We start from the raw sequence: 15567 nt of genomic DNA, 5'->3' as shown, positions 1-15567 counted from the left end.
GCCTCGAAGCAGCGGGGCGGGCGATGCCCCGTAACTCCCCCTGGCCCCTGCGCGGCAGCGCGGCCCTCACCGATTCAAACAGCTGCGCCGCCCCCCATTCCCCCCTCCCTATTGGCTGCAGGCCGCGTGTACGTCATCTGACGCATATTACGTGAGGGGAACTACAGCTCCCAGGAGCCCTTGGGTGGGGCGGGAGTAGATCTCGCGAGAGGTGAGGAACTCTCGCCGCGTGCCCCTCTGGGAAATGTAGTTCCCAATTAGCCCCCCGTAACTACACTTCCCAGCATGCCTTGCGGAGTCCGGGCTGGGTGGGGCTTTTGGTGTGGTTCTGGTTACCATAGCTACCCCGAGAGTTCCATATAGTGAGGAGAGAGACAGAGAGAGAGAGGAGCAGAGATGGTGAGTGTGAAAAATCTTTGCAGTGAGTGTGAAAAGAGGGGCCAGGCAGTGGTGAGTGTGAAAAGAGGGGCCAGGGGCTAGTGGGCATGAAAATCTGTTCAGGACACTGGTGAGTGTGAAAAAAGATGCCTGGGGAAGGTGGGTGTGAAAATCTGTGCAGGATGCTATTGAGTGTGAAAAGAGGGGCCAGGGCCTAGTGGGCATGAAAATCTGTGCAGGGCACTGGTGAGTGTAAAATCCATGTAATTGCTTGACGAGTGTGAAAAGCTATGCAAGAGCACGGCGTACACGAAAAGCCGGGCAATGAGCGTGGTAATTGTGCAAGGGCATGCCGAGTGTGAAAATACAGTGCTGTAAATGTAAACCTATGATGTGACAGAGTGCGGAGCTCTGAACTGAGTGTGTAGCTCAGTGAATTGGGTGTGTAGAGCTGGGCAGGCAGCAGCCAGGGGGCGCAGCTGCAGGGGGCGTCCAGTTCCCTGGACCTCACTTTCGGTGAAGCAGCGCTTACAGCGAAGGTGCCATTCCTGGGATGGCTCAGTGGAAACTGAGGCAGCTTCCCCTGCTCCCAAGAAAGACAGGTTCTAGTTACCTATCCAGGTTCTTATATGGCCCTCATCAGCCTGGTAGCTGGGTGCCTTAAAGTGCTTGTAACCTGCAAGTTGACTGTGTACAAATGGCCCCCGGCAAAGGGCAGAATTGGCATCCGTGTCCCAATTGCCAAACCGCATTCTGCCGTCGCTGAGTCCCGTTCAGCCCCACACTCTGGGGCGCTGTCCTTTGTACTGTAGTTGCTGTTTTCACAGCCTTGAGAAGGGTGTGAGCACCCCTGGAACGGAGCCGTTTGCTCACACAGAGAGATCTGTATTAAAGAGATCTGGCTCCAACGTCGGGGACCAACTCACTCTGTCTTTCAGAAGGAGCCTCACTTCACGCAGGACGTTACCAGTCCAGTGGTGCTGTTTGTGGAGTAGACGTTTTCAAAGCGTCCCCTTTAACACCATCACCTCTTGTGCTGTATGCCAGGTGGCTGCATTTCAAAGGCAGAGTGATCGCCTCATAGGAAAATGGAGGGGCCACGGGCCCTTGTTAAATGCAGGGGAGTTGCAGTCAGAAGACCACCATCTATATCTGGCTTGCCCTCTGGCTCACTGTGTGACTTTGGGCAAATATCTAACCCCCTACGTGCCTCAGTTTCCCCACCTGTAAAATGGAGGCAACCACACTGACTTCCTAATATGACACTTGGGAAGCTCAATGAATGAATGTTTAAACAGCTTTGGCCCTTTGGATGTGTTGTTAGCTTGTCAAGTGCTTGGGGACTGAAAAGCACTATGAGAAAAGCAGCTCTTAGAAGATAAAACAACATCTGTGAAATCAGCGTGCCAGGGCAGAGGCAGCCGTGCATTTCCACCGGCGTGAAGGAAAGTATGCAACAGCTGAGGGCTGTGGAGAATAGTAACACTCCCGGCTTTCCAGACATTAGCTAATTAACCCTGCTGGGAGGTGAGCATGGTTCCCCTTCCTCCAGGGCCGGCTCCAGGCACCAGCCGACCAAGCACGTGCTTGGGGCGGCACCTGGTAAGGGGTGGCCAATCTTGGGGTGGCGGGGGGGGCGCTCAGAGTTTTTTTGGGGGGGGGTTAGTCGGGTGGCGCTGGGGGTGGTGTGGGTTGGTTTTGTTTCGGCGGTTGGGCGCGCGGGGGGCGGGATTCGGCAGCGGCGCTCCGCGGGGGGTGGTGTGGCGTCGTGGCGGGGCGCTCCGCGTGGCTCGGTGGTGTTTGGCAGCTCGGCGGGAGGTGTGTGTGGCAGCGGGGGGTTCGGCAGCACAGCGCTCGGCGGGGGGGTTCAGCAGCGCTGCGCTCCGCGGTGGGCTGGGGGGTTCGGCAGAGCTCGGCGGGGGGGTTCGGCGGCACGGTGTTTGGCGGCGCTCCGGGGGGGGGGGTGGTTCGGCGGCGCTCCGCGGGGGGGGGGGGGGTCGGTGGCGCGGCGCTCCACGGGGGGCTGGGGGGTTCGGCGGCGCTCCGCAGGGGGCTGGGGGGTTCGGCAGCGCTCGGCGGGGGGGTTTGGCAGCACGGCGTTCGGCGACGCTCCGCGGGGGAGGGGGTTCGGCGGCGCTCCGTGGGGAGCTGAGGGGTTCGGCTGGGGGGTTTGGCGGCGCTCAGCGGGAGGGGGTGGTTCGGTGGCGCTCCGTGGGGGGCTGGGGGGGTTCGGCGGCACGGCGCTCCGCGGGGGGGGGGTGGTTCAGTGGCGCTCCGCGGGGGGCTGGGGGGGTTCGGCGGCGCTCCGCGGGGGGGTGGTTCGGTGGCGCTCCGCGGGGGGCTGGGGGGGGTTTTGCGGCGCGGCGCTCCGCGGGGAGCTGGGGGGGTTCGGCGGCGTGGCGCTCCGCGGGGGGCTGGGGGGGTTCGGTGGGGGGGTTCGGCGGCGCGGTGCTCCACGGGGGGGGGTGGTTCGGTGGCGCTCCGCGGGGGGCTGGGGGGGGTTGGCGGCGCTCCGCGGGGGGGGTGTTTTGGTGGCGCTCCGCAGAGGGCTGGGGGGGTTCGGTGGCGCGGCGCTCCGCGGGGGGCTGGGGGGGTTCGGCGGCGCGGCGCTCCGCGGGGGGGGTGTTGTCGCGGTGCTGAGGGTGTGTGTTATGGCGGCGCTATGGAGGGCGGCACTCTTTTTTTTTTGCTTGGGGCGGCCAAAAAGTTAGAGCCGGCCCTGCCTTCCGCAGATTCATAGATCATCCAATCTGAGCTTCTAGATAGCACAGGCCAGAGAATTTCACCCAGCCGCTGTGTTGGGGATGATAACCTGTGTTTGGCTAAAGCATCTTCCATAAGGCCTCCTGCCTGGATCGAAGAGATGGGAGAATCCACCATTTATTTCCCTGGCGAGTTTGTTCCAATAGCTAATCACCCTCCGTAAACATTGTGTTTAGTGCAGGGGCGGGCAAACTTTTTGGTCTGAGGGCAGCATCGGGTTTCAGAAATTGTATGGAGGGCCGGTTAGGGGAGGCTGTGCCTCCCCAAATAGCCAGGCATGGCCTGGCCCCCGCCCCCTACCCCACTCCCTGCTTCTCGCCCTCTGACGCTCCCCCCCTCGGGACTCCTACCCCATCCAACCCCCCCTGTTCCCTGATGCCTCCCCCAGGACCCCTGCCCCATCCACCCTCCCCGCTCCCTGTCCCCTGACCACCTCTGGAACCCCCATCCCTGATTGCCCCCCGCCGCCCCATCCAACCCCTCCTCTCATTCCTGACTGCCCCCCTGGGTCCCCTGCCCCATCCAACCACCCCTTCCTCCCTGACTGCCCCCAGAACCTCTGCCCCTGACTGCCCCCCGCCGCCCCATCCAACCCCTCCTCTCATTCCTGACTGCCCCCCCGGGATCCCTGCCCCCATTCAACCCCCCCGTTCCCTGCCCCCTTACCGCGCTGCCTGGAGCACTGGTGGCTGGCAGTGCTAGAGCCGCGCCGCCTGGCCAGAGCCCGCCACGCCACCGCGCAGCACAGAGCACTGGGTCAGACCGGGCTCTGCAGCTGCGCTGCCCCAGGAGCTCACAGCCCCACCGCCTAGAACATTGCGCCGGCGGCAGAGCGAGCTGCTGCGCGGGAGGCGGAACAGTGGGGTGGGGGGCGGGGGCTAGCCTCCCGGGCCAGGAGCTCAAGGGCTGGGCAGGAGGGTCCCACGGGCCAGATGTGGCCCATGGGCCGTAGTTTGTCCACCTCCGGTTTAGTGCCTTATTTCTCATTTCAATTTGTCTGGCTTGAACTTCCAGCCATTGGCTCTGGTTCTGCCTTTCTTCACTAGACTAAAGAGCCCGTGATCTGGCGTAGTCTCCCTGGGAAGGTAGTTACCCGTGGTAATCACGTCACCTCTCAACCGTCTATTGGAGAAGCTAAACAGACGGAGCTCTTTAAGTCTCTCACTCACAGGCATTGTTTGCCAGCCCTTGAATCATTTTGGGGGGCTCTGTTTTGCACCCTCTTCAAGTTGTAAACAGCCTTTTACAGATGTGGACAGCTGAACTGGAGGCAGTATCCGGTGTCCAGCGATCAGTATCCAGTCTCACCAATGCCGGATACAGAGGGGAAATCGCCTCTCTAACCCTGTTCACTGCTCCCCTCTTTGTACAACCAAGGGCCACGCTAGCCCTTCTGTCACACGGAGGACTCATATTGTTCATGCACTGTGACCCCCAGCTCCTTTTCAGGGTCACTGCTTTCCAAGATAGTCCCCCATTCTGTAGGTGTGGCCTGCATTCTCTGGTCCCGTACAGGGAAACTGAGGCACAGTGGGATTAGGGAATTTGCACAAGGAGAGAGTAGCAGAACTGGGAACAAAACTTCATTGTTCAATCCCCTTCTGGGCTGAGCTCATTGGCTCCGAGGGGCAGGCCTGTACTTCCTGGGGCCGGGAACCTAGTGAATTCAGAGACCAGCGCTCCACAAAATTAAACGTGAAGTTAAATGTTGCCAACCTCAGCTCCCCTGCCCTTTTGATTGGATGCGGTATTCTTGTTCCTACCCTAACCCGTCATGTGCCTCGTGCTGTTAAACAGCTGCCAGTTCCACCCCAGAGGTGACTGCACTCCAGAGGCACGGATGTGAAGCCGCTGGGGTCGTCTCGGTTGAATGGCGCCATCTGATGGTGTTGTGACGTCGTTAGCTTGCGGTGCTGCAGGTGCAGCCCTGTTCATACTAGTCTGGTTGCTTAAGGGGGGAATGCCATGATGCTGGGGGGGGGTTGAAGACGAAAATGTCCTTTGATTTGTGCTCCACCTCAGCAGCACAAAATATCGTTGGGAGCCAGCTGTGCACCACTGCCCTCTCCTGGATGGAATTAGGACTACACAGCCGTATGTCATGAGCCCCGTACTGCTCGTTACTAAAGAAGAGGCTCTGCTAGTGGAGGTAGAAGGGCCCTGGACTTTGGACCCAAAAGGAGCTGCGTTCTAGTCCTGCTGTGAGGTGTGGCCTGGCTGTGGCTGTGACGCCTTAAGGGCTGTTCCGGTTTCTTTATTAAAATCCCTCTCCTGCGGTTTTTCCTAGCGTGGCCTGAAAGATGAGCGTGCGATGGGATTGCTGTAAGATCTCACTGCAGGCACCTCCTCTGGACTATTCCTTCCGAGGCATCAGCTTCATCCAAGGTGCGGCTCTTACTCTGCAAAGCAAACTAGCATAGACTTGTTTTGGGCGCGGGGGTGGGGGGCGCTAGGGCTCTGTCCCCACCACAGCTGTCGCTCATTGGCTCCTTAGCTGTCCCGCCCTGCAGAAAGGCCGTTTCATGCAAGGACCAGTCTACCACTGGGGAAACTCAGGCCTGGAGCTCCAGTGCCTTGCTCAGGCTCACGAGAGGAGTCAGTGGCAGAGGTGAGAGGAGAACCCAGGCGTCCTGCCTCCCACCAGCAGCGCACACCTGCCCTTCCAGAGCTGGAAATAGAACCGGGAGTCCTGCCTCCCGCTTCCTCCTCTAACCCTTCCACGCTGCTTCCCGAGCTGCAGCACAAGGCACCGGGAGTGACCGGGAAAGGACGGAGAGCAAAGCGGGAAATAAGCCAACTGCATGTTTCAATGCTGCCGCCACCTCTGTCGTGTGAGGGGATTCAGCCAGAGCAAGCAAAGGGCACGGCTGTGCGAAGGGCCTCTGTCCCCAGTGTCGGGGTCCCCCTGCAGAGGGCGTGTCGCTGGGCCAGCCTGGGCTGCTTTGAGTTATGCATGATGAAGGTGCCCTTCACTGGCAGCTGGTTCAGTCTTAGTGTGCTGTCTCCCTGCTGTCCCACCGCCGCAGGCTTCACAGACCCGGCCAGGGAAGAGGGTCAGATCCCGGGAGCTCTCTCGCAGAGCAATCCTGTTACTGACAGGGTTTGCCCGGCCGCACAGGTCTCCTAGCCCGCTGGCCGCCCTTCTGCTGCGTTCTCGTCAACGGCAGGGACAACGTCAAGCGATGTTGTGCTCAGGGGTGCAATGGCGCAGTGCGGGGGGGAGGACAGGGGGCCAGCCCTCCCCCTTGGCCAGATCTGGGTGGCGTCATGGCAGTGCCCCTTCCCTGCTGCCATGACAGAGGGCCGGCCAGGCCAGACTGGAGTGGCGTGGTGACCCTGTACACCAGGTTGCACCGCTAAATTTGGGGTGACCAGGCAGGTAACCTGGGCCCCTCCTTAGCAAAACGCTGGTAATGCCCCCAGCCAGACTCCGGGCCCTGCTGTCCGAGGTGTTGCACGGACACATAGCCCCTGCCCTGAAGAGCCCAGACGCAAGTGGAAGGAAGGGCGTACCATGACCTGTTCCCCGTGGCCCAGAGAGAGGGAGTGACTTGCCCAGGGTCACCCAAGAACCTGTGGCAGAGCCAGAAGTGGAAGCTGGGTCTGCTGCACCTCGGCCCATTGCCTTAGCCACAGGACCAGCATTTCCACCAGCTTCGGAGCAACGAGCAACATGGGTCCCTAAAACCCGCCGCAGACGTAGAGAACCAGGCTGTGCCGGCACTGGCGATGAGCGCGGGGAACCAGCGGCGCCCTCCCTCTCTGATCCTGCAGCTGCGGGGTGGGTTAACTAGAGTGCAGGGACGTGCCCAGATACCAAGGTGATGGGAGCCGTATCAGAACCAAGGTAGACCGGGTCTGTGGCTGCCCAGCTGGTCACTGCTGCCGCCGACCGAATCAGCAGCAGGTCGTGCCCTTTCCCTAGGCTGCTCTAACCCCCTCCCTACTCTCCCCACTAGACCTGCTGACAGAGGAGCCCCGGGCTGGCCTCAAGGTGATCAAGCGCTCGGCCGGGGGGAAGCTGCTGACCCAGGCGGTGCGCCTGAATAACAACACCATCAATGAGCTGACCGACTTCGCCTCCACCATGGAGCAGCTGCTGGAGTACCCCGACGAGCTCTCCTGGGTCGACCTCTCCTTCAACGACTTGTCTACCATCGACCCGGTACGGCGGAGCGGGAGCACTGTGGGCTGGTGGCCGAGGGGGTTAGCCCTCAACAGGGCAGGCTCCTAACCCTGCTTCTGACACCGACTCCCCCTGAGGTCTCGGGCAAATTCCTGCCCCTCTATGTGCCTCAGTTTCCCCACCTGTAAAATAGTGGTGATACCCCTCCACCCCCTTTGAGCTGTGCGGTTGAAGCAGCGCCACAGCCACGTGAATACAGCTGGATCACACACTGCAGCTGCTCACCTGTACAGGGGATGCAAGAGCCAACACTGCCCAGGGGTTTGGGAGAATCCATTTCCAAAGTGCTCCCAGGGGGCGCCGGGTGCTGGGGCCATGCTGGTGTTACTGCTCTGCAGCCCTGACTCACCAGACTTTGATTAGAGCCCAAATGCTGCCCCCTGCCCCTGCACTAATGCAGCCCGGTGGCAGAGGGGGACAGCTGGCAGAGCAGGCTTGCTGTGGGGAGCGGGGCTGATGCCCTGGCCACCTTTAGGGAACTCAGGCGATTCAGGGGATCCCCGCCAGGCAGAGCTGTGGGGAGCTCGGAGAGACTTAGTGTTGGCCTAACTCTGCTGCCATTGTAAAAGCCCCCCAGAGTTCAAGGGAGGCTGACAGGCCAATGGTGAGCTCTTTCGGAAATCACAGCCCTATTGTGTGTCCCCTAAGCTCTGGGTAAAATCAGGCTGCTTTTCCCAGCGGGGTCCCAGTGGGGCCTTGGGTGAGTCCCAGCTCTGCCCTGTGCCTCAGTTTTTCCCACTCCGCAGAGCTGGGATAGTGGTCCCGCCCCACTTATAGAATCCTAGGCGCCGACTTCCCCTCTTTCCTGTGGGTGCTTGACCCCCCCGCCCCCACCCCCGTTCCAACCCCTTCCCTAAAGTCCCCACCCCAACTCTGCCCCCATTCCAACTCCTTCCACAAATCCCCGCCCCGGCCTCGCCTTCTCCCCTGACCATGCCACGTTCCCGCTCCTCCTCCTCCCTCCTGGAGCATGCTAACACTGCAAACAGCTGTTTGGCTGCGGCCGGGCGGAAAGCGCTGGGAGGTAGGCAGAGGAGTGGGGACGTGGCGAACTCAGGGGAGGAGGAGGTGTGGCGGGGGGTGAGGGGACTTGGCTGCCGGTGGATGCTCCGCACCCACTAATTTTTCCCTGTGGGTGCTCCAGCCCCGGAGCACCCATGGAGTCGGCGCTTACGTATAGAATCACAGGACTGCAGAGGTCATCTAGTCCAGTCCCCTGCGCTCAAGGCAGGACTAAGTATTATTTACATCATCCCTGACAGGTGTTTGTCCAACCTGCTCTTAAAAATCCCCAATGATGGAGATTCCACAACCTCCCTAGGCAATTTATTCCAGTGCTAAACAACCCTGACAGTTAGGAAGTTTTTCCTAATGTCCAACCTAAACTGCCCTTGCTGCAATTTAAGCCCATTGCTTCTTGTCCTATCCTCAGAAGTTAAGGAGAACAATTTTTCTCCCTCCTCTTTGTAACAACCTTTTATGTACTTGAAAACTATTATCCTGTCCCCGCTCAGTCGTCTCTTCTCCAGACTAAACAAACCCAATTTTTTCAATCTTCCCTCCTAGGTCATGTTTTCTAGATCTTTAGTCACTTTTGTTGCTCTTCTCTGGACTTTTTCAAATTTGTCCACATCTTTCCTGAAATGTGGCACCCAGAATTGGACACAATACTCCAGTTGAGTCCTAACCAATGTGGAATAGAGCGGAAGAATTACTTCTCGTGTCTTGCTTACCACACTCCTGCTGATACATCCCAGAATTATGTTTGCTTTTTTTGCAACAGCGTTACACTGTTGACTCATATTTAGCTTGTGATCCACTATGACCCCCAGATCCCTTTATGCCTTACTCCTTCCTAGGCAGTCATTTCCCATGTTGTATGTGTGCAACTGATTGTTCCTTCCTAAGGGGAGTACTTTGCATTTGTCCGTATTGAATTTCATCCTATTTACTTCAGACCATTTCTCCAGTTTGTCCAGATCATTTTGAATTTTAATCCTATCCTCCAAAGCACTTGCAACCCCTCCCACCTTGGTATCGCCCACAAACTTTATAAGTGTTCTCTCTATGCCATTGTCTAAATCATTGATGAAGATATTGAACAGAACCGGACCCAGAACCGATCCCTGCAGGACCCTGCTCATTATGTCCTTCCAGCATGACTGAGAACCACTGATAACTACTCTCTGGGAACGGTTTTCCAACCAGTTATGCCCCCACCTTACAGTAGCTCCAGCGAGGTTGCATTTCCCTAGTTTGTTGGTGGGAAGGTCCCTGCTCCATGCTCATGAAGCCCCGTGGACTCCTGGGGTGAAAGAGGCTGGGGAAAGGCAAAGCCCGGCTAGGGCTGCTTTTGACGGGGGGAGGGGGAGGGGTCTTATGGCCCAGTTTATACCCTGGGAGAGGCTTGCTTTGTGTCCAGGCTCTCCACTCCCTCCCTCACTGGGGCTGCAGGTGCTGACTATGTACCCCGACCTCCGGGCCCTCAACCTGCACGGGAACAGCATCCAGAGCCTCGCCGAGGTGGACAAGCTGGCCGTCCTGCCGCGCCTGCGCACGCTGACCCTGCACGGAAACCCCATCGAGGAGGAGAAAGGCTACAGGTGGGGCAGAGGGGCTCAGCCAGCTAGTGCTTCGGGGAGAGGGAAGGACGGTGGGCGCAGAGAAGAGCCCAGCCCTGGGGAACAGCTCTCTGCCCTCTGCTGCCAGGGCGCCCAGAGAAACTCGCTCAGGGACCCATCCACCTCCACCGGAGTCAATAGACTCCCGCTGCGCCCTGCCCAAGACCCCACCCCCCCCCCAGACCATGCCAAGGTAAAACTTTTAAAAGACTGGGCCTGGCTCCTGTCAACCCTGCTCACGCGCCAGCCTGCCCCATGCATGTGCACCTACAGATCCTCTCCTCAGTGCCAGAGGACAGCCAGGGCCAGAGACCCTCATCAGGATTAGGGTCCCATCGTGCTGGGCACCGCACGTTCACATAGTGAAAGTCCATCCCCAGACCTCACCCAAGGTCACCAGCAGGGCAGGGCAGCGGCAGAGAACCCAGATCCCCTGAGTCCCTGCCCGGTCTCCTCGCTCACGCTGGAGTTGTGTAGGCCCCAAGCAGTGGTTCTGGACTGGTCCTCGGAGAATCACTTGCCATCGCTCCGAGACGCGTGACGGAGCAGGCTGGCCAATCGGATTTGAAATTCAATGATGCCTCCACTATCCGGGCTCGACCAGCTGTTCGTTAACCCTGCTCCCTTTCGGGAGACATGCGACCCCAGTCAGGCAGCAGGGTCCGAGAGCACGGAGCAGCGGCAGCAGGTAACGGAGGTGCTGACAAGCTGTATTTGTTCTTCAGGTCTAGTCCTTTGCAGCATAGGTGCCAAGATCCACCCAGCCAGGGAGGAGCCCATGGGAAGCGCATCGCTGGTCTTGCCCTTGATTTTATACAATCTGCTCTGCTCCAGCGGCCCAGCTGCAGAGGGGCCCAGTGCCAACGTGATCCCAAAGGCACCCCGATCCGACACCCTGTGCTGTCTGGCCCTAGGAGAGAGGCTGCTAGGAGGCAGATCAGGGACTCCTGGGCAGCAGTTAGTTCTGGCCCCCTTGGGAGAGGAAGCAGTGCCTCCATCTACTACCGAGGGCTTCTCTAGGCCCAAGCTGGGGCGTACAGCGTGAGCTGGGGGGAGGGGAGGAGAAGCAGCCCCTGGCATGGCGGTGGGGAGGCCAGGGAGTAGCCCTGGCCTGATAGCCCCCCCCATTCCGGGCCTGACCGGCCACTCTCCCACAGGAGCTACGTGCTGTCCGTGCTGCCCCAGCTGAAGTCCTTCGATTTCAGCGGCGTGACGAAGCAGGACCGCTCCACCGCCACCTTCTGGAGACGCATGAATGTCAAACCCAAGAAGGTCAAGAAAAGGCGGGACGACTACTGAGGGGACGGGCTGAAGCAGCATCTGCGCCGTTCAACGGGGCCCAGCGCCCTGCAGGGGTGGGCGGCGTAAAGCCCGCGTGTTAGCGTAGGAATAAAGGCTTCGAGCTCTGTAGGGAAGGACGATGAATCGCTACGAGGGGCGGGGCTCAGTCAGCAGTGGAGACGGACGGGGAGGGCTGCCGTGGCAGTGGGCCGCGTACACACCTGCCATTGTTGGCACAGAGGGTCTCTGCTCGGCTCGCTCCACCCGCTCTCCTGAGGGGCTGGGAAATGCCCCTCCTCCTCTTCTGGGATCGGCAGGCAGCTGGTGGGGAAGAAATGGGGCCCTGGGCCTCCCAGGAGGTGGTTGTGCCCCCAGCAGCGGATGAGCTGGCCTTGCCCGCTGGGCTCCTTTAAGTTGTCCCAGCCCCCTTCCCGCCTAGCCAGCTCCTGCTGAGCTGCCAGGGAGAGTCCATCTGTGGTCAGGAGGTGCCAGCGATCCCACGCTGGCTGCTTCCTTCGCGGCTGAGGATGGGGCAGCACCACTCCCGGCGGCTCTTGTGCCCCAGGCTTGCTCAAGGGGGTGCTCTAGGGCTAGACTGTAAAGTGCAACCCTCCATCCCCAGCACATCAGACCTAAAGCCATCCAGGGCACAGAACCACCCCGACACAACCCCCGGCTAGAGCCCAGGGGCAAAGAGAGGGGCCCCTCCCCGGGGAGGCAAACAGCTCAAAGTGCTACATACGACAGGACTGTCCGCCTTCCACGAACCTGCCTCCCCTGGCCCCAGCAGGCGGGCTCTGCCGTGTGAGCCCAGTCGCCCCTGCGGGCACTAACCTCATCACACGCTCAGCCCACCTCCAAACGCTCGGTCTCCTCCCTAGCAGGGGTGGGATGAGCCTGAAGGCCCCTGACTCCTTTGGGGGAAGAAAGCTGGTAAGTGACTGTCCCACACGACCATTTGATTGAACTCACGGGCTCCCATCAGTCACAGGGCCTGCAGCTTCTGGGACAACTCAGCCCTGCCCCCTGGGCTTTAGTGCTTAATGCTCAGAGTCATTCCCAGCTGAGCCAGCCAGGTTTCCCTTGTGCCCCAGGGTCCTGGGCCAGTCAAGTCGTCCCTATGCAAGTCCCTGCCTGCCACTGTCATCACTTCCCAAGAGGCTTCGAGCACAACTGCTCCAGCCCCACCAGGAAATGGTCACCTCGCGCTTTGTCTTCCCAGAGGCAGAGTTTGCCCAGAGGCAAAGCATGTTTGAACTATCCCAGGCCGTGGGTGCGGCTGGGGTAGAGCAGCAATCCGATCCCTGACCATTAACTGACAGTGCATGCCCAGGGGGCTAGGTTAGGGCCAGGGGGGCTAGCAATGGTTCCATGGTGTCAGACCTATTCCCCTCCCAGACACCTCTCCCCCACCTCCAGCTGTTCACTGCCCCTACTGCTTCCCCAGGGCCGCTTCGGTGACTAGAGAGGCTTCGGTGAGGCCCCAAGAGGGGTAAATACTACAGAGCTACAGATCAGGCCTAGGGGCTCCCTTCTCCAGTAAGTACAGTGTGGGGAGGGAGCCAGGGTTCCAGCTGTGGCTAGTTCTACCCTGGGTCTGGCATAGTTGAGAGCAACCTCAGGGCTGCTCTAAGTGACACCAGCTGCTAACTGTGCCCAAGGAGCCATTGGCCATGCAAGGGAGGGGTGTAGCACCTGCCTGGCTTCCCTCTGCCCTGGGGCAAAATGGCACAGCACCTGCTTCTCCACCCCTGAAGACTGTCCCACCTGCAGGGATATGCAGCCCAGCGGATGCGCCTTGCAGCAGACAACATCTCCTCAGACTGAGGAAAAACGGTGCCAAAGGGGTGAAATTCAGCCTGGCAAAGCTGCACCTCCCCCTCCCAGCTCTCCTTTAGCACAAGCCCCTGCCCCCACATTCCCCGTGCTTGCCCATGGGCTGCAGCGCACTTCAGACCCAAGCAGCCGCCAGCCTTGCTAAAGCAGAAGACAACCCCTTTAGTGATGGTATTGGGGGCGGGGGTAGAGAGAGCGTTGTGATCCTCTCCCAGGAGACGCTGATGTGTTAATGCTGCTGAGACAGCCACCCGAAGCCATGGCTGCATGGGACGCTCAGGCCAGCTCCACAAACCAGAGTGGCAGTGGGTGGTGATCGCCCTTGTGCGTGGTCTGCCCCATCCCTCGTCCGTAGGACCAGGAATGAACTCCACCAGCTAGGCCAGGAGCAGGTGGTAGAGACGCTCTGGGGTACTGTGGAAGAAGCTCCTGGGTTAATGGTCTGAGGGTTCCTTGCCCCGGTTTTGCTGGCGCACTATTAAACACGTCAACTCTCGCCCACGTGGAGTTTCAAATTTTTGAAAGTGGTCCAATTTCTTGACACGGTTCCATGATTTCCATAGGGGGGCACTGATCATCTAGGCTGCCGCGCACAGCCCTGGCTAGAGAATTGCACCCCGTGGTCCTACAGCAAGGCCAGTAACGTGTGGCTGAGTGGAGCATCTCTTAGGGTATGTCTACACTACCCCCGGCTCGATGCTCGGGGGTCGATTTAGCGGGTCTAGTGAAGCCCCGCCAAATCGACCCCAGATCGCTCTCCAGTCGACCCCGAACGAGAAGAGTAAGGTAAGTCGACAGGACAATGTCTCCCGGCGACCCAGCGTAGTGTGGACCCCGTGGTAAGTCGATGTAAGCTATGTCAACTCCAGCTACGTTATTCACGTATCTGGAGTTGCGTAGCTAAGGTCAACTTACCGCGGTAGTGTAGACATAGCCTTAGAAAGCCAATAGCCATTTAAAGATTACGATGTGGAGAATCCGCAGCAGCCCAAGGGCGGCTGCTCCAATTGTCCCCTCTGTTAAAAATCAGCACCTTATCTCAGGGATCCAAATTGTGAGCAGAGCAACTGAGTGAAAAACCAGTGGATTTTTTAATTCCAAGAATCTCACTGGACTGAAAAAAATTCAGACTACACGGCTTTTGGTGGGACTGCTCCAGCTGCCTTGAGGAGATGCGGCTTCATACCCTTGTTTTGCTGCAGTCACACAACGTCTAGATTACCCCAGAGGGGTATTACAGATAAAGGCAGTTGTTCTATCGTTTCCACTGACGATCTGATCTGAAGCCAGTGCAGCTCGTCCACATCAACTCGACAATCTGAATGCATGTTAGATCGATTGTGCCCCACAGAACATGGGTTTGGAGTACAACGGAGGGTATGTCTCTGCTGCACTCAGAGCTGTGACTGCTGCCAGGGGCGCTGGAACAATTTGTGAAGTGGGGGTGCTGAGAGCCACTCAACCAAACTAAACGCTGTATATGATGGAAACCACTTCAAGCCAGGGGGTGCAGCAGCACCCCTACTTCCAGCACCTAGGACTGCTGCCCGTATAGATGTACCTGAGTTAGCTTTGATTACGCTAGCTCAAACCATATGGGAGAAGTTGTGGCAGCGCACACTGCATAAACCCACCTGAGATACTGGGTATGCTCCTGTTACTCAAACTAGATGGATCAAAGTAGCCCGGTTATGTCTAGACTGCAATCAAAGGTTTGACTGCAGCACATGTAGACATAGCTGGAGTCACTGGCGGAGGACCGCCTCTGGGTCTCACTTTTATAGCAGGAGCATTTCTGGTGGCAGGCGGAAGCAGCCAGGGTGGCATGTGAAGAAGCCAGCATGGGTTGTTTGGGAGCTACCTTGAGGCAGCTTGACAAGCAGTTCCCCACAGCTGGGTAGGAAACAGAGTTCAGAGTCAGCAGTTGGCCAGGGTCAGAGGAGAAGATTTGAAAATCCTTCCTGTGAGACTAGAACTGTGCTGAAACTAACATTGCCCACAGTTGCCTGCTTTGATGACCAGAATGGGGGGGAGGGACAATCACGCCCAGGACTGGGAGTCAGTGTGCTTGGACGAGTCCCTTAAACCCCAGTTTCCCCTTTATGAAGTGTTTAATACTGACCTACTGCATGCGGGGAGTTGAAAGCTGCTTGGATAGCCTTAGGTATGCTGTGCAATAGCAGGGCAAACTATTTTATTGATAGGCCCTAAGGGGAAAGCTGGCCTTGAATTCTGAACTCCAAGTACCCCCATCAGGTGGTCACTTTGCCTTCAACGAGGATGGGCGAGGGCAGCTGTGACAGGTTGCGGGCTTGGTTTGGGCAGAGTGAGGAGACCTGAAGGCAGCAGCGCAGAAGTAAGGGTGGCCTGGTATGGTATTACCACCCTTACTTCTGCACTGCTGCTGGCGGGGCGCTGCCTTCAGAGCTGGGCGCCTGGCCAACCGTCACCGAGCTCTGAAGGCAGTGCAATGGTGGCAATACCACAATCCTCCCTAAAATA

At 58.8% G+C, this 15567-nt stretch overlaps 1 protein-coding gene across 1 annotated transcript; it reads left to right on the top strand.

Annotated features, from left to right (window-relative positions):
* The first annotated feature begins 5441 nt into the window (after positions 1-5441).
* LRRC51 (leucine rich repeat containing 51) lies at positions 5442-11247 on the top strand. The gene is made up of 4 exons (XM_065423735.1): positions 5442-5526; positions 7101-7306; positions 9782-9930; positions 11106-11247. Exons 1-4 carry the CDS (start codon positions 5442-5444, stop codon positions 11245-11247), a joined length of 582 nt encoding a protein of 193 aa, XP_065279807.1.
* Positions 11248-15567: the final 4320 nt, after the last annotated feature.

Source organism: Emys orbicularis, chromosome 1 (assembly GCF_028017835.1).
Source record: "Emys orbicularis isolate rEmyOrb1 chromosome 1, rEmyOrb1.hap1, whole genome shotgun sequence".
NCBI lineage: Eukaryota > Metazoa > Chordata > Testudines > Emydidae > Emys > Emys orbicularis.
This window is presented reverse-complemented; position numbering and strand designations above follow the sequence as displayed.